At 39.4% G+C, this 24,840-nt stretch overlaps 1 protein-coding gene and 2 long non-coding RNA genes across 7 annotated transcripts; 1 reads left to right on the plus strand and 2 right to left on the minus strand.

The window, feature by feature from the left end:
• Positions 1 to 24,374, minus strand: Nsyb (neuronal Synaptobrevin). Of its 4 annotated transcripts, none has more exons than XM_071711649.1 (6): positions 24,180 to 24,355; positions 12,251 to 12,468; positions 11,255 to 11,334; positions 11,113 to 11,164; positions 10,211 to 10,253; positions 2,865 to 7,126 (listed from the first exon to the last, which is right to left on the minus strand). In XM_071711649.1, coding segments are annotated over exons 1-5 (366 nt in total). In that variant the 5' UTR covers positions 24,182 to 24,355; the 3' UTR covers positions 2,865 to 7,126; positions 10,211 to 10,239. The 4 variants fall into 4 exon arrangements, with proteins under 4 accessions (XP_071567747.1, XP_071567750.1, XP_071567749.1 ...); XM_071711648.1 differs by having other exon boundaries at positions 10,195 to 10,253; positions 24,180 to 24,353; XM_071711646.1 differs by lacking the exons at positions 2,865 to 7,126; positions 10,211 to 10,253 and adding an exon at positions 1 to 2,116 and having other exon boundaries at positions 24,180 to 24,374.
• Positions 18,535 to 20,103, plus strand: LOC139775570 (uncharacterized). Of its 2 annotated transcripts, XR_011718865.1 has the most exons (6): positions 18,535 to 18,732; positions 18,822 to 18,946; positions 19,206 to 19,286; positions 19,386 to 19,510; positions 19,770 to 19,850; positions 19,950 to 20,103. It is a non-coding gene; the product is annotated as an uncharacterized lncRNA (long non-coding RNA). The 2 variants fall into 2 exon arrangements; XR_011718864.1 differs by having other exon boundaries at positions 18,537 to 18,946.
• LOC139775571 (uncharacterized) lies at positions 19,506 to 24,171 on the minus strand. The gene is made up of 2 exons (XR_011718866.1): positions 20,388 to 24,171; positions 19,506 to 20,035 (listed from the first exon to the last, which is right to left on the minus strand). It is a non-coding gene; the product is annotated as an uncharacterized lncRNA (long non-coding RNA).
• Positions 24,375 to 24,840: the final 466 nt, after the last annotated feature.

The following is a 24,840-nucleotide window of genomic DNA, read 5'->3' on the forward strand; positions in this document are numbered from 1 at the left end:
TGCTTCTCACAATGTTATTTATTTAAGCCTAGCATACAGTAATATCTCTATGAATATAGTATTTCTATTATATAATATATAGATCTGTTCCTTTTTTTGGTGAGATGTACAGCTGAAGGAGTATTGCAATTTAATATAATTCCGGTATTCGTACATAATAATATATCAATAGCCTAAGTGCCAAAGCGTCCTGTAATAGCTATACTTACAAATCTATTGTTTAGTTTATAGTTATTATCGGTGGATAGACAATTTATCGAATCTGAAACGATTTGATTATATTATCAGTTGAAAGTAGCATCATGGTGTTCCATTTCATAAAACATAAAGAATAGGAATAGTACATTAACTTTTTTTTTTAAATGACAACAACTAGTTTTGAAATCTCTTAAATACGCGCCGAGAGAATATATTAGCCGAAAAATAGGCAAAAATATCTCGCTCCGTTTAAACAATATAACATTATTTAATGTATTAACATATTTAACATTGCTATAAATTACATGCTAATATCTTCGGAGATTCCAACTTCGGAAATTCGAGTTTATCGCACAAAATTTATTATCAATTACTATGTTAATGCTTGAAAATGTAGGAATTGATAATTATCCTACCTATAATTCGATTATTTTCTATGGTACAAGCTAACTTCCTCGTCTGTTTTTGAAGGGGCGAATTTTCTCACGGATTTATATCAGGTATTCTTAAATAATATTTAGAAATAATAAATACTGAGTGTGTGCTTTAGGAAATAAAAAATTCAAATATACGATATATAAAGTAAAACTAATGACAATTAAATCGTGCAAAGAATGTGTTTAAAGAGTTGTAGACTACAACATCACATTAAACCTTTTTCGCGTTTTACATTAAATAATTTTTGCAATCACTATAGTATAATTAAGGGATTTGGCGGATATGTGATATAAATCCGTTTCACATGTGTCCCAGAAAGCCTATTGTCGGAGACAATCTTTTATAAATGTACAAGCAAGCACCAAAAATTCTCACTTACATGAAACATCTTATGATGCGCACATCCGACATTTTTACATTTTTCTCGGTCGAAAGTGGACTCGAAATATACCTGCGTCAATCCTTTCAATTGTCATTTATGATTCTTCCATTATCATCTCTCCTGTATTTTGTTTGTTTATTTAACATATGAATAAATTATGTATTTATATGTATGTACATAGATTTTAATTTTACATTGATAATTCGTAATAATGTATGTACATATACATGTACATACATCGATACACATATCCGTGTATTTTCTTGTGAACGACACTTCGCTTGTTGTACCTATGTTTTTCGTATCGATTAGCTGAGCGGAATTTTAAAGGCTCGTAGAGCTATAGATAGCTATAGATTGTTTTTTCTTCTTGAACGACGAAAAGACCGGTCGATATGTCGCTTCCACTTAAACAACTTAAAGTTCGACTACAAGATTAATAAGATGCAAAAACAATCGAATAAAAATTGGTGAATAAAGATACGTGAAGACAATTTGCGTCTAAATACTACGTAGCTCGAAGAAAGTTGCACAATACACAGTAATTGCTAATAGAACATTGGTACTATTAGTTATCACAACGTCATATCAATAGGGGAAAAAATAATTCTACATAAAAATAATCGGACGCGCGGTAGCCGAAGAGTTCCGTTCGCAAAGAACGATATAAGTCCATGACTTTTGAGGTTCATTTTTTATCCTATACGGATTATGGAGTTACTGAATTTATTCCATCGTCCCCTTCGACGTGCAGATGATGATCCGAACGAGTTGGTCGCCGAAGCAAATATGTCGACCAGTTATTTCCGCGGATGAAGATGTCGTTGTCAGGGTCGGTCTCCCTCGTTTCTCGTTTTCTCCTTTTACCCCAAGTGTCACCAGCATGCCATACCGTTTATACGCTGCGTATACCGGCGTCCAGGTTGCCGACGAGCGCGGCCGGGGCGGGCTGCTGCGAACCACCCCCTGGCGCACCACCCGACGTCCCTGCAGTATTCGTAGCTGCACCGGGTCCCCCGCCCACCGGCGGCGGCACGTAGTTCGGATAAAAGTTCTGGTTGGGAGTGTTCGTAGGCGATGATTCCGGCATGAATTTCGCTGAAACGTTCAAATGAAAATTATATTAGTTTCTGATATCGATATATCGGAGCGTGAAATGACAACGGAGATCAATAGGGGAAATTCCTTGTATATTGGGATGTTAAATATAACATCATAGTCTTTTTCCTACAGACGACATAGTTTAAATCTTTGAGGAGAGAGTAAAAATTTTATGTATTAAAACGAAAGGAAGTATTTTAAACCTGGTCCAGTTCAAGCGAGCGAATGTGAACTAACACGAATGAATAATTTGTTTCGATAAACTGATAGTATGACGGTATTCACACTCATTGAAGCAAATTATTCATTCGTGCTTGTTCACGCTTGCTCGCTGGTCTAGATCTCACTTTAGTTTTCTAATTGTTTTTTTTGTTACACTAATATTGAAGAGTAAAATTGGTATATTGATTAATTTGTTTGCTACTGTTTCGTAAAAGAGATTGAATTTCCGTGAAATATTATATATAATAAAAGAGTATACTTAAAAAAATTTTTTTTAAGCAGTATGAAAAGAATTTTCATCATTGCACATTTAAGAATAGTTCGATCGTGTAGATATATATATTATTATTGTGAAAATTTCCGTATTAATTGAATAGCTTCCATGAAGAGAAGGTGTAAAGTGAAAAGAATATAATTATTAATATAGGAGTCGATAATAAGTTGATAAAAAAGTATTTTTTCGGCTGTTCTCTGTATCTGAGTCACAGGATCTATCTTTTATCTACGGCATAAAAATAATATGTCGTATTTGATATCTTTTATTCCCACACTTTTATAACGATTAACACACAGAAACATATAATTTGGACAAATGAAAAATATACAGGTTGTATAACGCTAAAACGCAGAAAGTGTATCGATATTTTCATTTGCTTCTGTCTTTTTTTTTCTAAATAGTTGTGTGTTATATTACAGAGTGTTCTCTCTCTTTCTCCCTCTCTTTCTCGCTCTCTCATTCTCACTTTCTCTCTCTCTCTCTCTCTCTCTCTCTCTTTCTCTCTCTCTCTCAAACGTGTAGGTATTGTCGCGTTTTACTTTAAATCTCGACATGTGTGCGTGCGCCTGGCATTTATACATTAACGATAAGTTGGAACAGTTGCACGAATGAGTAGCAAATAAAATAGTTACGAAGCGAATTGGACACACACATATCACTGATCTTTTCTATTATTGTTCATACGATCATAGGAAACGTAAATTTATTACCTATATAATTTATATTATTAACAGCAGTATTCATACGCGATGACTCCCTGACAGCGTGAAATATTAAACTATCTAATGGAATGCACAATGATGGAAGCACATATTTTACATATTTGTCACACACGACGGAAAGAAATTCGTAAAAGGAAACGCAGGAAACAGAAAAGTAGAAGTTGTAATTCAAAGATAAAAAGACATGTTTACTAATATGATCTTTACGGTATCGCGAGACTATTGATAATACATATAATTATGAGATTGCTGCATTATTAATCAATAAAGATTTAAAGAATTCGGAACGCAATAGGATTTAATTACAAAGAAATATCGACCACACACATTCACCAATAAATTAATAAATGAGGAAATAACCGCATAATTGTGACAATACTTTTTTAAATTATATATTTTTAAAAGATATATATAGTTAATATTTAATTTAACCGTTTTGAAATGTAGTACAAAATAACATGATTGTTAGTTAAAGGAAGTACAGATTGAAATCAAGTGAGAAAGAGTATAAATAAAATTGTTAAGAAAGTAGATAAATATAAAAAAAATGTGTATACCGGCATACAATAGCAAGTTTATTGTTCTTACCTCCTGCTTGGATTTAATGGATATTAGGCTTTATAATGATCCTCTTCCTGGAAGGCGAATTGCAATATACATATATTCGAGATCGTCAATAGGTGTTTAAAAAATTATTACCGCGTAACTTCTTTTCAGCCGTAATCGAATGACGCTTTTCTTCTCACTTTCTTTTTACATGCATGCAGCATTAATGGCACAAAATAAAAGAAAGAACTGAAATGTGTCTTTTTACTATTAGTAATAAAATTCTCAAAAATGTCGGTGCTTGCGGAAGGCAATAAAGATTCTACGATCGAAGCGAATTGATTTAGAAATAAACAGAAAAAAAATTATAATCGATCCCCTTCTCCGTTGCCTCTTTATAACTTCAATTTAACTACGCAGTGTATTTTTTATTCGATACTGTACAATTGTTCAAAGCGCAGCATCATGATCATATTCGTCGTTAATAATTAAGGATACGTCGACACGGTTAAGATATGACGTACAGCTATGTGTTCATAAGTTCGTAAACATAGAATGATCGTTTTTAAACATTATAACTCGGATGTGCGGCCATTTCGCGCGACAATTTCGAAGAAATTCTCATTCGTCGATCGGCCCTTCGCTTCTCCATCCTTGGGATTTTCGCGGATTCAACAAAGCGCATCGCATATTAATAACTCGTGGCCCCCCCCCCCCCTCCCCAATGATTCCCCAATAATCGATATAATTTTTTTAACAATGTCATAAAATTACGCTAAGCAACAAATATTTGTGTCAGAAACAATTTGAAAAAAGAAAGAAGAAGAATAGATGATTCCTTCATTTTATTTTAGTGCCAATTAACACTATGATTAAGTACATGGTTAATCAGATCAATTAATAATTGCAAAAAATTAATATCTGATATATTGATATTGTCACACACAAATCTCGCTTCCTAAAATTTTTCTTAAAATGAAACCCGGCGCCAATAAAAGCAAAGTCGATCGAGTATAGTCTGCCGATCGACACGATGAAAAGCTCTTCTGTCTCTTCTGAATTTTGTCGCGTCCGGAAGTCGCGACGGAATGGCGCCTGCAGGCATAAACCACAAATATCGCGCGTCGGGACGGGATCGAAGGGAGGAATAATTGCGGAGAATCGCGGTCGGAAGGACGATCGTTTCGTCTCTCGAGATTATTGCTGAATCAGCAGCAGCAGCAGCAGCAGCACCGAAATCAGTAAGGACCGAACGGAAGGAGGACTCGTCGACGAACAATCGGCGTGTCGGGCGCGATATACCCGTTGTCACTAACGTCTTATCTCGCGGATGGACAATAAGAGAATGATCGAGGGTGGAGCCTGCCCGAGCTCGGGTATCCTCGAATCGAAAATGACAGCGTTCTCTTCTATCGCCGCGATCGCATCCGCGAAGCGAGGAAAGCAACTTCCTCCGTCGTCGTTTATTATAATTATTATTAATGTTACCATTATTATTATCATCGTAATCATCATTATTATTAACATGTATACATAACATCTTGTAGATAATTCATCTTAAAGCCTTAAAACGTTACTTATAGCTGCTGCGCCTCTCTACAACAAGGCGTTTCTTTCCCACTCCCTTCGTCTCTTCTCCCCTTTTCTCTCCACCTCCCCCCCTTTCTTCCCCTTTCTTTATTATTTTTTAGATTCTCTGTACACAGGCTGCCCGAAAACGTTGATCGCCGTCTTCGACGAAAGCAGGCGACTGCCGCTATTTTCCCCATTCATTTTTTCCTTTCCCTCGTCTTCCGTCCCTCTATCCTTCGGTTTGTTCTTCCTCTACAATTCGCGAGAAAAACGAAGAGCAAGATGCGAGACAGGGGAACAAAGGACACGTGTGTGTGTGTGTGTGTGTGTGTGTGTGTGTGAATCTTCTCGATATAACTGGAGCGGATTGAATCCGATAAATGGCGCGTGAAGGACAAATGATATATTATTTACAGTTTGCGTGATTTACATTTACGTCTATAAAGTAAATGTCTCGATACATGTCGCGAACGCGTTCGCGTATGCAATGCGCGCGAACGTATATATACTTACTACAGCAACTGCCTTCGTCGGAGAGGTTTTACATGGTGGTTTTTACGGACATCCTGTCTCTCTTTATCTCCTTCTTTCTATATATAAATATATACATATATATACGTATACGTATATATTTATACATATATATGTGTATAGATATTAAATATATCTCCTATATATTTAAATATTATATATCGCTACAACGATTCTCCCTTCTTTTTCGTGAACCTTTCGCTTCTTTGTTTACAATAACCAACTGTTTCTCTATTTCTCATCTCTTCTAACTTTTCTCGGACAATCTTAATTAACGAAGATGGACGAAGGAATGCGCGATGCACGTATCTCTTATCAATCAGCCGTTTAGTCGTGAGATTTTAATGGGACCAGTTGCAATGTTTCAATGTTTGCCCGGTTTGCCGCTTGTCTGATAAGACTAAATCCGTTAAGACCTGTGTACTTTCAACTTAATTTTGCGTTCGCCGAAACACATGAGGTAAATTAATGTTCTCCGGAACGACGCATTGTTGCAAAACGATTGTAATAACAACAAAATTACGTCAATTATATTAAACAATAATATAAATAATAATAGCTGAATGAGATAATGGCCAAGAAATCAGCGGAATTAATTGTCGTGCGCGACCTTCGTCCATGCGAGATGGAGATCGAGTCGGTTCACTGTGGACTCGACTTCCTCTGCTCGATCCGAAAAGAAAAGAAACGCTACAAAGGACTGCAGGAAAGTTCTGTAGTCGTCGCGACGGCTCTCTTCGTTGTTCCCGCTCAAATCAACGTTCCCTGCTTCCGGTTATCCGCCGTCTCATCCTTCCTCCTCTCTCACGATGAATCCCAAGGCCGGCGATCGATCGATTCCCGCGCGCGATCGATCCGAACGTTCGCGGAGAACTCCGGCAGAGCTCGTCAACGGCTCATCACAATTTCCGTCTTGCGAGATCTATCCCTCCTTTTCGCGAATCAATCTCATCAGCCGCCGTCTCTCTCTCTCTCTCTTTTCTCTTCTTCACCCTTCTTCTTCTTCTTCTTCTTCCTCCTCTTCCTCTTCTCCCTCTTTCACCTCTCTTTTTGTTGCTGTTGTAGTTGTTGTTACGTTATTTTACTTTAGCTCTCGCGCTCAATTTTGCTCAGTATTGCTGCCGCCGGTGACGCTCGCTGAAAACAATAATAACATTTGTTCTCCTCCACTGGATAAGGGAAAGGGACGGCGATGATTCGCCCCCACGTTGCTCTTAGTCTCTTCCTCTTCGAATTTTAATCTGTTTCTTTTTTTTTTTTATTTCTTTCCCTTCCTCTCTATTTCGCTATATATCGTTCGCATGCGCAGACTCGTGGCGGATCGCGCTCATCGTGGACAAATGTTTAAATTTACTATATCAATATCTAGATCGTACAGAATGTTAGTTCATGTCTATTTTAGTAGTTTTGAAATGCTCTCATTTTTTGAAAGACATTGGTTTATTTACACCGTTATATCCACGACGATGCGTTTGATAAACTAAAATCAATTGGCTTGCGCAGTTTAAAGCTATATATAACAATCCATTAGCCATAAGGACAAGGAAGAATTGCATGCAAGTAGGTACAGAAGCATAAATGCGTATACAGAGGCCACTCGGTACACACGATACATAAACTTCCCCCTGCGAAAATTATCAGCGGCAGGATAAACTTTTGCTTTTCGTCAGAAGTTCCGCCCGAAGTCCGCCTTTTTCCCTTTCATATTGTACACAACACTTGGAAAAAATTCGCAGCTTATAGGAAATTCTGGCCGAACTCCTGACTGACAATAAAACTGTTTGCGTTAGAAGCTTTTGGCGCATTCCATATAACGTACAAGCCATGCAACGCTATGCCGACGTCGGCTTCCAATCGAGGGAGAAATAATTAAATCGATGGTGCATGCTCTGTAATAAGAGGTCAAGCACGTTGCGCGAAGATCGTCCCAGAAACGTTTGCTTGATTCGTCTTTATAATATTGGAATGCACATTATTAAAGTATGCATATATCCTGAGAATATATATATATACTATATATATATATATATATATATATATATACGGTGTATGAGTTTTGCACTGTACTAAGAATGTTATTTATAAGAGAAAAAAAAGAGGATGAATGAGAGGAGAGAAAGAGAGAGAAACATGCAGGATGTAATATGCATGAATGTATCTTTATATGCAAAAAATGAAACAAATTGATCATAATATTAAAATATCTCGTATCTATATATAAATGCAAAATTAGAAATTAAATAAATTATTAAATGTGTAAAGATTGAAACTAAAATTATAAATATAATATAAATATAATGTACGACCTTTATGTTTAACTATATGAAAGATAAAAAATGTAGTTTACAAAACTATATAAATGCAGATTATACATTTATATAGGACTTTTTTTTTCAATACGTAAAGATGAATGAATAAATAAAAGAAATAAATCTAAGAAAAAGAGTGCTTGAAGAAGTGATTTAAATTGCATTTTGGCGATAAGAAGAGAGAAAAAGGTAGAAAAGTCATATCGGGTACAACAATAAAATCATAGCTTACCGTACCGAAGAGTAGAATAGGATTAAACAGAAACATTGTTGTAGTTGTAGTTGTTTGATAATTCTTACTGTTGTCGATATTGTGCTTGTTGTTGATGTCGTTTGTCGTTGTGGTGTTTTCATTTCTTGTGTTTTCATTTCTTGGTGGTATTTTGTATCGTTTCTTTATTTGCCGCCGCAAAGTGTTCGCGAATCACAATGTTTGAAGCTGTATGTTCAATCAGTTTCACGCGTTTACACACTCTTTTTCGCTTTGTTTTTTCTTTGTTAATTGACCACCAGAAAATTGAAAATCACTGCCTGGGACCAACTTCAGAAAGAGGATACCACCGAAAGTACAGACAGACACATAACAACGATTAGAGTTGTAACACGCACACAAAGGGTGAGGTATGATCGTGTCTCGGAAAACATTCCCCTTTAAAAGTTCATCGGCATTCGTTAAGGAAACCGATAGTTTGCTTCAAAATTAACTCACGCAATACATTTCGTTCACTTTAGACGATCTGTAATTCGTATCAGAATTCAGGATATTATTCGACTCGTAATTTTATACGTAATCTAATATGAAATATAATTGAATATAGATACCAGAATGCAAACATAAAATATATATTAAAATATGCTGCACATAACACATATGAATATACCCAATATAAGAAGCTGCAAATAGAAATGTGTAATAAAAATTGTATATATTTTTATCCGGAAGTCTAGCGAGTTATAGATCGTCTAAAGTAGACTTTAGTCTTTAGTCAACATCGAATTTGTGACAGATATGTTGTAACGTTGTCTTGAAATTGTTAAAGTTATTATAGAGCGATTTTCTCGTGCGTCAGTTTATTCCGTCTTGTGGACTTTAAAGAGACGCTCAAATGTCAGAAAATGTTAAGAAAATTCCTAGCGGGAAGATATATGTATAACGGCAACTTTTACGTATTGTTTAAATGTTTACGCTTGACGTTGACTTGCACGCTGTGACGTGGTAAGAGAAGGGAATAAGGAAGGATGTCGTCGAAGATTTATGAAGGTTCGCGGTGTATCGCCATGGCGATTCTTAATTGGAACGCTTCCCAATTAGATCGGTGATTCATAAATATGCAACGACACTGGTGGAGAGTTCTTATGGAAGGAATACATGTAGCAACATGTACAGATACAGCAAGTACCTATCACAGGCAGACACCGACTAAGTATGCCAGTTTTATAAATTCGTCGTGGAAGCATTTGCACATTTTTTGCAAATAAAACCACGTGTGACAAAAATTATGATAATAATAAAATATTATAGTGGTAATAATTGTATGTCACAATTATCATGTGCATGACAGTTAATTAATAATCATGCTTTATTACCAAGTGCGTCTAACTATAAGCTTAATAATAATTTCAGCAAACTAAAATCGCTATTATTTTTAACAAAATATCCGGTAATAACAAAAGTTTTTATAAAACTGGCAACGCTTGATACGTGACATTATCAAAATTAAGGACAATTTTGAAATATCGGAGTGAGAGGAGTTTTTACGAGTCGGATGGTAAACAACGAGAATGTAATCGGAAAAACGTACGGGTTCAGGTATACATTTTCTACGACAAGTAAAAAAGAGAAACAGGGTGAGAAACAACAGCGATACGCAATGTCGCAATTGTTTTGCTTTCTACCTTCAGACTCACTCACACACAAATCTCTTCCACCAATCAGCGCGCCTACATGAAGTTCGCTAGACGGGAAAAGAGAAATACATACATTTCATACGTGTTAGATGATGAATGAACAAAAGGGAGACAGAGTAACGCCATTTTTTTCAGACGGATCACGCTGTATAGTGGCATCTTTCTCGCGCATTTTATATCCCGCGCGATAAAGACGTGTTCTTGCATTAAAAGTAATATACTCTCATTTCGTCCATAAAATGCACGAGAATGATATTGTTAGGAAATAGAACTTTAGTAAGATTTGAAGTGAAAATTATTCCGGAATATAGAGAAAAGAGATGCTCGCAAGTATGATATTTTCGATAAAGTTTTGTGAAGATGAATCGAGGCCAAGTATAGTCGACGTAATTTTCAGGCAAAGCACGATAAACAGTTTGTTTCACATTTTTTTGAGAAACCTCAATAGATCTCTTCGAGGGGATTTCTCAAAAGCTATGCAAATCCGCGGAACAACATTTCGTTCGTCACTTCGCATCGTGCAAACACAATCGTCCGTACGTAGACGTTTCGTTAGCACAAAGGGTATAGATCGACAGAGAGACATTAGACAGGAACGACTGATTCAGATGTAACACGATAAATTTTCAAGTCGTAAACTGTACGGGAGTTGGTCCGATCGCGATAAAAATCCATATATTTATCGAATACAAACTCGAAAAAGAATATTAATTTCCACGATTTAAATAAATAGTCGATACTTTCACCGTGTCCATACGGACGTGCGTTTAAAAAAAGAAATAACGCTGAATTAGTCGCTCGAAATCGGGACGAGATGTACATCGACGAGATGGCACAAAACATTTAAACAATTATAGTGGCAGTGTTGACAGCTGTCAAACATTAGTGCGTCAGTAAAACACTTACCGACAATGATGGCCAGTACGATGAGTGCGATAACACCTATGATGATCATCATCTGTTAAGAGAAAGCAAACAGAACAATTATTATTCAGATATCGAGGTATTGCCATAAATATTTCTCTTGTAAAATTTAACATTTACTCACCTTTAGATTCTGCAGCCAAAACTTTCTCTTCAATTTTCCTGCTTGTTGTTCAAACTGTGACGCTCCTTGTTGGAGTGCATCTGCAAAATTACGCGAGTGTGTCATCGGATTTATCTCGGGCATCCTCAAATATAACTTTGAAAACAAAAGAATTCTTCGAGTAAAATTGTCCTCCAATATCAATAATCGAAAAGAACAACATAACTTTATTCAAAAAGAAAAAGAATTCCGTGAGAAAACCTGAATGGGGGCATAAATAACGTAATTTATTAGGGCGAAAATATATGTTTGCGCAAATAAATGTACGTGCGGATTGTGTGAGAAAAGATCGACGTTCACCAAGCCACATAGCGTGGCATCGATTCGAGCGTGTCACAGTAATCGATATCAACGTGTAGTCAGACGCGCAGGGTCGGACTGCCTTATTGCCACGATACCATGAATGGAAGGTGTATAGTCTTCCCACGATCATATTTTCCGTTTAGCGCTTCTATTCAGTATGTAGCGATACGCTGGTTGTGAATAACAATATGATGTCATCGCGTCGTGACGCGATGCAATATAATTCGTGACATGAATTCGTCTTACAATTATATCTTCTTAAAAGTTTGTACGATACTCCTCTTATGCGGAGATACAGCGCAGCATATATTTTTGCTCCTCCAAGGCATTAATTAATCTCTCGACGTACAACAAATGATATTCGCCATGAATAATAAGTACCTGACGTAGAAGCAGCGCGCGAGCAATGGAGTGACGTATACATAATATAATAATTAATGAATATATTGGTGTTGATGCGCGCGCGCGCAAATAATATTCGCAACGGGACAATATAATATAATTTACAAAACATTACAAAATAAATTACACATAATTTGGCAGAATAGAGTCTAATTTGGAGGATTGACTGTTGATTAAATTTTCAACTTTAAAATAATTGCCGTCGATTTTTTTGACGCGAAGCGTTTTGGCTGCGCGAAAGATCGATCTCACCTGCTCGATCGTCGAGCTCGGAGAGCTTCTGATCGCGCTCGAGGACCTTCTCGACGTTCGTCTTCATGATGTCGACGACCTCGTCGACTTGCGCTTGCGTCGCCTGCAGCCGCTTCTGCGAGGCAATTTGCTGGGGCGTCCTGGGGCCACCGACGATGCCGTCGGTGCCGGCGCCTGCACCTGCAGCCGCATCCGGTGCTAAACCGCCCTCCGTAGCCCTGAAAAAAGACGCGATTTCGAGGAAATGACTAATAGCGTGTCACATCCAATGTGTCATTACAATACAGTTGTGTGTTAAACAAACGTTGTCCTTTTATACAAATATATCTATTCCCGCGGGGGTATTTGCATAACAGACGCTGCATAAGCGACGCGCTTCGACCGAATTTAATGCCTCGGAAAATAATAGAACGCAATGAAACAGAATAATTGTAGTACCTCGAAAACGCCAGTATATTTTCGAAAGTTGGGTGTAAGATAAATAAGCGCCGATAGGTGAATATCTCTGGGCTACCCGTATATAATACGCCGTCGAAACCGTATAATTATATGTAATTTATCAAATACATGCGTATTTATTTATCGATATACGCTTGCATTTCGCGGCTTGTTCACGGCGTGAAATTTATTTGTGCGTTGAATCCCCCGGTACGCGCGCGCGTCTCTCCTCGACGGCTCTAAAAAGTAAAATAAACACGCAGGTGGGTGTCGCTCATCCCGGGACGCGCCAGCCGGGAATTATAGTGCCCGTTATCGTTGCCCCATGGTGCTGGATGCTGCGTGAGGTTTTCCCCATATCGAGCTGCGGGTGGAAACCACCGCAAAAGGGCAAAGTTCATGACACGATTTCGTCATTCGCGCGGTTTAATGGCAAAAACTTGATGCGTATTACTTCGACAACGCGTTTCCCTCCCACTCGCTTCTTAGGACGGATACGACGCGGCCGAGCGCGACGGCGATGCGAGCACATTGTCTCCCAGGGCACATCGCGTTCGCAATTAAAAGGTGACGGCTGTTGAAGGCAAATGGATACGGAAAAAGAAAAGGTCATTGATAATGTCGGCTTATACTCGTATGGCCCCAGGAGATTGTAATCCAGAGCGCACGTGCCACGTTACACGCGAGTATTCAAAGTTAAATGATCGCGATCGCTCTTTGCGAGCGACTTTACGAGCTCTTCGCCTAAGCTCTTGGATGAATTATTCATGCGTTTGTGAAAAAAAAGGATTATGGTTGCGTAAAATATTTTGGATATTTTTCGTTAATCGTCGCGTGGAATATTTAGGGTACCTTAGATCAATCGTACTCGAAGATAATTAAATGGTTTAGAGTTTAAGATGGTAGAGATATTCCTCTTTTATTTTACATTGTTTAATTTATTTTAAACGTAATATGCGAGAGAAAAGCGCTTTGCAGCAATATCCGCTATTGTGTAAAACGATGTTTTAAACGGAATTAGATGTACAGACCTTTTTCATTTATTATATATGGAAATGTCTTGGGTGAGAAGCTACGTATACGTTATGGATATCCATGTCGTTCTGCAAATCTGTTTTCTACGGGGTTTCCAACGAGCCATCTGACCTTTTGCAGAAAGAGACCTTACGCGGTACCGCTGCGAGCAATGCCAATTTAATTACTCAACAACTTATGTACTGGGATAATTAGATCTTCCATTCCTTCCCCCGACATGACATTCTATTTTTTATCATACTAGCGACGAAATTCTGTTTTATTCTTAAAATGTTTATAGGACGAGTGAGATACCGCTATCGTATCGTTTAGAGAGGCAAGAAGCAACATGTTAGGTCAACACTTACGCGCGGAATGATCGGTTTGACATTTGACCGAAACATTTAGTTCTATTTAAAAAATAATGATAAGCTCTTTGCGCTTACCAGAGAGGATTCGGTAACGATATTTCATTCGTCTCATAAAGAGTTCTAACAAAATTTAAAACATCAGCAAAGAGTTTCGTCGTTATCTCCAATAGCAAATAGATAGCTTGTAACTTTACATGGATTATATTACCTGCATATTTATAAATTGATACTTGTATTTATATTTTAGTGCAATAAAAACAATGATAGAAAAAATATTTTTATATCTTTAATATTTAAATTGATCGAAGCTCTGCAATATTGATATAAATTTTAGCGTAAAATAATTTAAAATTTAATTTCAAATATTATACAAATTTACTTATAAAGCAATTAAATCCTTTAACATTTAATTAATGGAAAATTCATCTCTTTTTACGTGAAATAAATTATTTTTTTACGATACATATAAATATATGTATAATATAATCATTTAATTCGTCGGTATCAAACTTTCGATACAAAATGAGAATAAATTAAATAGTTTATCGATAATCTTATACGTAACAAAAGTAACAAGTAAAGAATAAAAATTAAGCAGTACCTAAGAAGTTTGAACTCATATATTTGTCCATTAACTACTGTCAAGTGCATAGATAAGTTGGAAATAAATTGCCCTCTTAATTTTCATATAATTTAATAATATTCCAGACAATCAAACAGTTAGCGGCATTTAAAGACTTCCCTTTATATTGCAGTTCTAATGAATATTAATCAGATGCTTCATCTCTCCGTCCTACATTTGCATCGATCTAACAATAAGAGAATCGCGTTTATTTCTGTTTTAAAAACAAATCATTCGACGCTGCTATTAGTTTTCTAGTAGAAAATTTGTACTTGGTTTTGAAAATCATGTGACTTATAATACATCCTAAAATATCGCGAGTAATAATTTATAATTTAAAAAAGTTATTATTAAAAAAGTTATTATGAAATGTACGCCTATGTACATACGTGTCTTTTGAACACGTTAAATTATAATATGCTACAGTAAATAAAATGTTTTATGATCAATGTGTATAATATCTTAATAATATTCTTCGAAGTTTAATTAGAGAGAGAGGGTAAAAATTTTAATATAAAAATATTTAATATAAAAAGTTATAAGTGTTTGAATTCTAAGCGATCGAAGTTGACCGTCATTAAAGAGTTTATTAATTTATTTTTAATAAAAATTGACCACATTGCAATGGTGAAATAAGGTAACATGTAAAATGATTATATATATATATATATATATATATATAATTTATTTATTTACTTATTTATTTGCCCCAAAGGGCTATCTTCTCTATATTTTCTCGCATAAGTGCGAGATTGGAAAAGCCGCAATTAAATCCCAATCGAGCGCGTGTTAGAACTCCCAATTCCACTTTTCTCACATCTCAAGTGATCGTGTCACTTGGAGATATTTCGTTCATCAGGTATCCTACTAAAATAACCAACAAATCAGGCCCCTTATAAATCGTGTCGCGGTCTTCATTAATGTTTTGTATATTAGATTATAAAACTGATAGGTAGGAAAATGGATATAGGTAGGACTATAGATCGGAATACGGGTAGGTAAGGATTCGGGTAGGCAAGGACAAGGGGATTAAATTCGATAGAAAAAATTGTAAACAAATATTAAATAATATTAATTTTTATATTAGAAATTAGTATTTTATAATAAATATCAATTTTTATTTTAAATAATACCAATTGTTTATACATAATTGTATTATATTGCATTTTACTGTAAATATTATGTAATTATTATGTATATATTATATATGTGTATCCTGTATAAATTGTGTACATTATGTAATTAAATTATGTATATTGTAATAACTCTTTTATAATGTTGTACATTATATTATTATATTGTAAAGTAAATTGTAAGAGATTGTTGTCTGCAAAAGAAATCAAGCTTGAAAAAAATTAAGCGTGTAAAAAATCTTGTCTGCTAAAGACATCACGCTTATAAAGTTAAGCGTGTAAAAAATCTTGTCTGCAAAAGACATCACGCTTGAAAAAAATTAAGCGTGTAAAAAATTTTGTCTGCTAAAGACATCACGCTGATAAAGTTAAGCGTGTAATAAATCTTCCCTCCAGGGGGTGGGGGGAGTCCTCCCGGACCCTTTAGGGGCACGGGGGAGCCCTCCACTACGGGTTTTGCGCACCCGGAGTACCCGAGCACACCAGTACCGCAATCTACGGCAGCCCTACGGGTCTGTCGTGGACCGGGGAGTCCTTTTAAGGACTCGCGAGGTAAGCGGCCTCTATAAAAAGTCCGCTCGGCTGGTCGGAGCCGTGAGGGAGGAGCTTAGGCTCTCCTAACCGACCTAAGGGAAGGAAAACCCTGACAGAAAACCGGGGGTCCGGCTGCCCTGCTTAGGAGTCTGTCGTTGGCTTCGGCCACCCAGACTCCCGCGTCGCGTTGTCTGCGGAACGACACCCCACGCTTCGAAAGTTAGTTAGGCTTAAAAACTTATCGCGTCGCGTTAATTGTCTGCTTGGCGACACCTCCGGCTTCGAAAGTTAGTTAGGCTAAAAAACTTATCGCGTCGCGTTAATTGTCTGCTTGGCGACACCTCCGGCTTCGAAAGTTAGTTAGGCTAAAAAACTTATCGCGTCGCGTCGCATCGTGTCTGCTTAGCGACACCCACGGGCTAGTTAGGCTAATATTAAGTAATCGCGTCGCGTCGCATCGTGTCTGCTTAGCGACACCCACGGGCTAGTTAGGCTAATATTAAGTAATCGCGTCGCGTCGCATCGTGTCTGCTTAGCGACACCCACGGGCTAGTTAGGCTAATATTAAGTAATCGCGTCGCGTCGCATCGTGTCTGCTTAGCGACACCCACGGGCTAGTTAGGCTAATATTAAGTAATCGCGTCGCGTCGCATCGTGTCTGCTTAGCGACACCCACGGGCTAGTTAGGCTAATATTAAGTAATCGCGTCGCGTCGCATCGTGTCTGCTTAGCGACACCCACGGGCTAGTTAGGCTAATATTAAGTAATCGCGTCGCGTCGCATCGTGTCTGCTTAGCGACACCCACGGGCTAGTTAGGCTAATATTAAGTAATCGCGTCGCGTCGCATCGTGTCTGCTTAGCGACACCCACGGGCTAGTTAGGCTAATATTAAGTAATCGCGTCGCGTCGCATCGTGTCTGCTTAGCGACACCCACGGGCTAGTTAGGCTAATATTAAGTAATCGCGTCGCGTCGCATCGTGTCTGCTTAGCGACACCCACGGGCTAGTTAGGCTAATATTAAGTAATCGCGTCGCGTCGCATCGTGTCTGCTTAGCGACACCCACGGGCTAGTTAGGCTAATATTAAGTAATCGCGTCGCGTCGCATCGTGTCTGCTTAGCGACACCCACGGGCTAGTTAGGCTAATATTAAGTAATCGCGTCGCGTCGCATCGTGTCTGCTTAGCGACACCCACGGGCTAGTTAGGCTAATATTAAGTAATCGCGTCGCGTCGCATCGTGTCTGCTTAGCGACACCCACGGGCTAGTTAGGCTAATATTAAGTAATCGCGTCGCGTCGCATCGTGTCTGCTTAGCGACACCCACGGGCTAGTTAGGCTAATATTAAGTAATCGCGTCGCGTCGCATCGTGTCTGCTTAGCGACACCCACGGGCTAGTTAGGCTAATATTAAGTAATCGCGTCGCGTCGCATCGTGTCTGCTTAGCGACACCCACGGGCTAGTTAGGCTAATATTAAGTAATCGCGTCGCGTCGCATCGTGTCTGCTTAGCGACACCCACGGGCTAGTTAGGCTAATATTAAGTAATCGCGTCGCGTCGCATCGTGTCTGCTTAGCGACACCCACGGGCTAGTTAGGCTAATATTAAGTAATCGCGTCGCGTCGCATCGTGTCTGCTTAGCGACACCCACGGGCTAGTTAGGCTAATATTAAGTAATCGCGTCGCGTCGCATCGTGTCTGCTTAGCGACACCCACGGGCTAGTTAGGCTAATATTAAGTAATCGCGTCGCGTCGCATCGTGTCTGCTTAGCGACACCCACGGGCTAGTTAGGCTAATATTAAGTAATCGCGTCGCGTCGCATCGTGTCTGCTTAGCGACACCCACGGGCTAGTTAGGCTAATATTAAGTAATCGCGTCGCGTCGCATCGTGTCTGCTTAGCGACACCCACGGGCTAGTTAGGCTAATATTAAGTAATCGCGTCGCGTCGCATCGTGTCTGCTTAGCGACACCCACGGGCTAGTTAGGCTAATATTAAGTAATCGCGTCGCGTCGCATCGTGTCTGCTTAGCGACACCCACGGGCTAGTTAGGCTAATATTAAGTAATCGCGTCGCGTCGCATCGTGTCTGCTTAGCGACACCCACGGGCTAGTTAGGCTAATATTAAGTAATCGCGTCGCGTCGCATCGTGTCTGCTTAGCGACACCCACGGGCTTCGAAAGTTAGTTAGGCTACAAACTTATCGCGTCGCGTTATTGTCTGCTTAGCGACACCCCCGGCTTCGAAAGTTAGTTAGGCTACAAAGTTATCGCGTCGCGTTGTCTGCGGAACGACACCACGCTTACAAAGTTACTTACGGGGAGCGCGCTTTTAGCGCTATAAGCGTGCTCTGTCTTTGTTCAACTTTCAGTAAGTAACAGAGATAGAATGACGTTGTCAGCGCTAATAGCGTCTCCCCGAACGCACCTTTAATCGAATCGTTCATTTGAATTTTTCAGAAAATAACGACGCAGAAGATGACATCGGAGCAGCGAGGGAATCCTGCGAAGCTGACATCCCGAGCAGCCTGAGAGGAGGAGGAGGCCTAGGATAGGCATCGGGCATCGGCGTACCAACACTTCTGGTAAATGTTACTTTTTATTTTTTCTAAAGATATAAAATCTCTCTTTTCGTTTGTCCTTATTCAGTTGCTACATTAAATCGTGTTTCGGTATTTAAATTAGTAAAAAGAAATATTTTGAAAAAATTTGATTCAAGTTGATTCTAACGTAAAGATTTTTTTCGAAGAAGTAATTTAAAATATAATATTAATCTGAATAACGAATAAGATGTTCGATGCGCGTGACAATTATTTAATCGATTCGATTATTTTTATGTTACAGAAAATATCCACGCGGGAAGGAGCAACGTTGCTTCGCATCGAGGGAACACGAGGGTCATCCCGAGCAGCCTAAAAGAAGGTGGTGAGTGTAATTTATTTTCACGTACTTACGTCATTTATGTCACAAAGTTTCGATTTCTTCTGTCTTTACTTAATCTAATCGTTCATTTGAATGTTTCAGAAAATAACGACGCAGAAGGTGACATCGGAGCAGCGAGGGAATCCTGCGAAGCTGACATCCCGAGCAGCCTGAGAGGAGGAGGAGGCCTAGGATAGGCATCGGGCATCGGCGTACCAACACTTCTGGTAAATGTTACTTTTTATTTTTTCTAAAGATATAGAATCTCTCTTTTCGTTTGTGCTTATTCAGTTGCTACATTAAATCGTGTTTCGGTATTTAAATTAGTAAAAAGAAATATTTTGAAAAAATTTGATTCAAGTTGATTCTAACGTAAAGATTTTTTTCGAAGAAGTAATTTAAAATATAATATTAATCTGAATAACGAATAAGATGTTCGATGCGCGTGACAATTATTTAATCGATTCGATTATTTTTATGTTACAGAAAATATCCACGCGGGAAGGAGCAACGTTGCTTCGCATCGAGGGAACACGAGGGTCATCCCGAGCAGCCTAAAAGAAGGTGGTGAGTGTAATTTATTTTCACGTACTTACGTCATTTATGTCACAAAGTTTCGATTTCTTCTGTCTTTACTTAATCTAATCGTTCATTTGAATGTTTCAGAAAATAACGACGCAGAAGGTGACATCGGAGCAGCGAGGGAATCCTGCGAAGCTAACATCCCGAGCAGCCTGAGAGGAGGAGGAGGCCTAGGATATTATTATATTTATTAATAATTAAATAATTGATTAATAATAAATTTGTGTATCGAACAAAACGTTTGGTATTTATTTCATAGTGCATTGGGTAATAAAGAGGTAGATAATTAACGCAATCAAATTGACCGGCGCTCGTTGTTCACTTCTTGAAGCATTAATTTTCATTGACTATATCTCCTCCCCTGGATACGACCTTGAAAAGATGGGAGGGTGTAGAAACGAGAAGGCTCACGTAGCCATCGCCGTCGATTTAGTTGAGAAAACGAACCGCAGCTGGTTCGTCGCGTCGCGCATTAAATTCGGGAGTGCTATTACGTACAAAGTGACATGCAAACGTGATTACCTGCGTTTTCGTGAATGTAACTTTTTCGAGAGAATAGATGATGACAAAGCTGATATTAATCTAACATAAGAGAAGAAATAGCTATTTTAGAGTGAGTACAATTGATTTTTACATGCGTAACATTTCTTCAAAGAAATATACTACGCACTACGAGAAAAGAGTTCAAAGGGAATATAATGCTAAAATTGATTTATGTCTTAATTAATCAGTAACTTGACTCCATTATTCGAGCATCGTATTGTCCAATATTAGAGTGACGTTGTCGATGCTATTTTCGAATTTTTTTAAATACTAGCACCACAGACGCGCGCTTCGCGCGCGCTATTTAGCTTTAACATTATGCTATTACTATTACACTATTAATTTCTTGATACACACAACTGTCAAAATATACGATGACAGCTGCAAATGAAGTAAGCGCAGCGAGAAAACCAATCAGCATCGCGGAAAAGCGGCAACAATAAATTCGACTATCGACTTAACATGCCTTTTTTTATATAGGATAAAATCTCCGTGTTCGTTAAATATATATTCTTCATATCAATTAAGTGATCGCCGAGAACTAAAGCTGCAATTTACGTTGACAGGACAATCAATAAGGATAACAGTCATATATTGCCGTAATCGATCAATTAATTAGCTAACTAAAATTAGAAAAAAATATTACGTAATTACACCGGTGAAACCGATCGATCTGTATTATATGGAGAAAATTAATTCTTTCTACAGAAAAACCTCCGCGATTACCCACCCTATATATGTATAAATGCCACGTCGCGGGGAGAGGGGGAGCGACACGTGACGTAAATCAGGAAGATTACGAGTAATATGTGTTAGCGATATTGTTACGATTCGGAAAAAATGCCGGCTACGCGCGATGGCGGATTAAAAAGCGGTCGACGATAGGTTGCGGGTTTTATTTTTGGCCTAGCGATCGAACGACCGAGTAGCAACAGCCGATCGATCGACTATTCGAATACCGTCGGTGGGAATAGTTAAACATAGAGGAGAGTCGTACGTGCCTCTCTTCTCCATATCGTTCCCATTGAGATGACGGACGCGACGTCGGAATATTCGGTCGCCGCCGTCCGGCATTCCCCGCGAAATTTCGACGTAATTCCAGTTGATTCCAGCATTTTAGCAGAATAATCGATAAAAACAGCAATCATTATACCGTTATCTAATTCAATTAAAATTTAGAAAATTATACCGTATTATAATATACCGTTCGAATGTTTGCGATATTTCTATTTATCGGTGCAACTTGGTTGTTCATCGTCGAAATACTTCTTCGACGTGGCTCGAAAATTTCCGCTGTTATTGTTGTAGACTGTTTCAATATATTTATTTATCACGAGATTGATAAAAGGATTTATTTTCAAAAACGTAGATGAATTTTTTGATTTAGTGAAATGCTTTTCCGGCGTAATGTGAAAATTCCTGCTGTTATTGTTTATTTTGTTACAATATAGGTATTCGATATATATCGAAATACTTTGCGATCGCTGCAGCTATGAATCCTACGCGCAAAAGTCAAGAAATATTCACCCTATGACGTAAAATAGATAGATAATAGGATTAATATATCGATCGCGATATTGCTCTTCATTCTCATTATTAGATTAGTACTCGCGCTGAACCGTGAATACTTATGGGATTTACATTTCACCGCTTAGAACAGTGATACGCTTAAAAAGTCTTTTTATATTTATCTTCTTATTTGCGATTAATTAACGTTAACTACGAAATCCATTTGGTACCGTTTAGGACCAAATTACTTGCAAATATTATAAAATACTTAAATAATGAAAATACGGCATAAAATAGATCAAATTAATGTAGCAAATTGATATATCAAATTAATCATTGTAAAAATTGTCGAATTTATGTGAGATGTTAATTTGGTACAGAATTTTTATATCACCAACAGTTTTCCGATAAATTATAGAAACCGTGTCAAAAAAAAGCGGTAATTCCATTAAACTATCGGAGCTCTCAAGGACCAAATTATTTGCAATGGGTATATCGCGGTTTGCCGCCGCCCTGAGGATTTCGTCGTCTCTGATCGACGCACGAACAATCTGGCGAACGGTTCATTGTTCGCCACCCGGGTCGCAATGCGTGTGTAAGTTACGTACGAACACGCGCACCTTTCTGTCTAGCAAAGCTCCGTAGAGCATTGCCGTAAATGTGCTCATCATTGATTATCTAAATATAGAAACTGCGAGCCGACATGTAGTAGCAGTGCGCCGCGTTTCGCGCGATTGATCCCGACTACATGTGTGTATGTATACACATATAATCGCAATTAAGCTGCCGGCGATCACGGCGAGCGCGCAAAGTGCGCAAAGAACGCGCGACAAGCGCGCTAATCGCGATCGTGCTAATCTAACGATTATTCTTATCGCGATTACTCGTAAACAAAGAGGCGAAAAGCTTGCCGGATGGGAAGAGAATCGATAACGTGCTCGATATCGCTTTTTAATCTCTCCCGCATCGCGACTGCAAAGCGGCCCGAAATTATCATTTGTCCTTCGAAAAGATCAAGTTCCACGCTTCCACGGTTACTTGCCAACGGCGTGTAGGCGTAACGATGGACGACTCTTGAATCATCCAGTTTGAATCACCCCTCCTATCGAGATTATCCAAGATCGCGAAATATTCGAGTAGATAACAATGACATTACTTACAAATACGTCGCCTCGATTGGCTGAATGAATATAATGCGTATAATCACGTATAATCGAGCTGGATGGACGGAAGCCGAATGCGAAAGATTATAATGAGAAAAGTTGGAAATAGAAATGCTATAATAGCGCGTTCAAAAGCGAGATTAATTAACGTAGTTATCGCATTGCAATTCGACTGCCGCGTCCGTGTAGTTTTCTCTATTGCCGCTATTAACAAATAAATAAATAAACGAGTCTATCAAAACATACAATAATTAACGCAGAAGTTAACGATTCTGAAACACGACGGTAACTTAATTGATAGAGGTACGGAAATTTTCTCGCGCGACGTGCCCGTTTCGTCAATATTTCTTCCACGATCGACTTGCTCATATCTACCTTCCAGTAGTCCAGATAAAAGATTCGCGTTGAATGGGGTCGATGCATTATGGTGCGCGCATCCCTTGAAAGGTTCGAAGGGTCGCGGGCGGTGTGGGCCGCGTTTCGATTAATTTTCCTCGAAAGCAAGTTATACGTGCCGGGTCTCGGGAGCTCCGTTGCACTCTATCGGAAATTGTGCCGTATGCCGCGGACGGACGGGTCGTGCGAGGAAGATCGATTGGCGGCGACAAGCCTCGGCAATTGCGTCTTAAAACGCATCTTACTGACGCGTCGCGGTAACGGCGATTCTCGCCTACCTCGCCGCGAGTCCCCGCGAGCTCCCTTACGCGATCCTTACACGGTTTTGCGCATTCATACCCGCAAAATTCATCGATCGCCGCACCTTCTCGCCGAACCTGCTTCTCGCGGGTAAATCGTCGACCGAGTTGCTATAGAGCACGGAGTAGTACAGTTCACCACTCTACTCTAATCGCTCATTGATCTACTTATGCGTCACAGTCTTGTGTAAAGGCCCGCTTAAAGAGACACGGCTATTTAACGTTAGTGCCTTCGACTCGCTTACGGAATGGCCACGGAATTCACTCTCGATGCAGCTCCACGAAACAATCGCCATTTGTATCATCGTAACGGGCGCGAAGCGAAAGCTAGAAGCGTATCGTCCCCGCGTCGTCCCGATTTACGACGCCGCTCGGTGTCCCCGATGACGGGCACGTCTACTCACATGCTCGTGATCGGTCGCCTCGGGTTCTCTCTGTTCCGGTAATCCTCGTCGATTTGTCGATCGACTCGCTCGGCGACACCCCCGGTTGGTCGTACGGAGTTCGGCGCGTAACTTTTCGCGAGCGACTGCCAGCGACAGCGAGACTAGTTGGCCGCCGCGGTATTGATAAAATTTCCAGGCGGCACGCCGCCGTGTGATACCGTCGGCACGGACGCGCACGCGTGCGACCGAGCGATATATCTCGATGGTCCACCCTCGAACTTTGATTTTCCCCCTCGCGTTCGTCGCGATCGTGTTCCGCTCGCGCTCCCAGGTCGCGACCGCTCGCGGGAGCACCTTCGAACGCGCGATCGGCCGATTTTCCGCGAGGAAGACCCGTGGTAACGGCGATACGCGGGGTACGCACTTTCGAAAGCACGGCGGTCAGGCCGAGAGTCGATCTCTCGAGGCTGCAGGGTCGATGGACGACACGCCAACCCTGCCGATTGCGCACGTGCGGCCTGACTTTGGTCGATAAATGGTCGCGATGTCACCTCGCAACCCTCATGCGCGAACACACCCTACGCGGCCGCCAGGAGCGTTTCCGCGAGCATAAGGTGCCACGCGCGTTCCTCCGACTTCGTCTTATACGTGGATAAACGATTTAAAATTGTTCTACGCG

Source organism: Temnothorax nylanderi, unplaced genomic scaffold, assembly GCF_030848795.1.
Source record: "Temnothorax nylanderi isolate EJ_2023f unplaced genomic scaffold, tnyl_v1.0 TNYL_tig0101_pilon, whole genome shotgun sequence".
Lineage (NCBI taxonomy): Eukaryota > Metazoa > Arthropoda > Insecta > Hymenoptera > Formicidae > Temnothorax > Temnothorax nylanderi.

Coding starts and splice junctions, on each gene's coding strand:
- Nsyb (XM_071711646.1), bottom strand. Junction 11,335..12,250: donor CGAGCTCGACGATCGAGCAG/GTGAGATCGATC, acceptor GTAATTTTGCAG/ATGCACTCCAACAAGGAGCG. Junction 2,117..11,112: donor CGTACTGGCCATCATTGTCG/GTAAGTGTTTTA, acceptor TGAACGTTTCAG/CGAAATTCATGCCGGAATCA.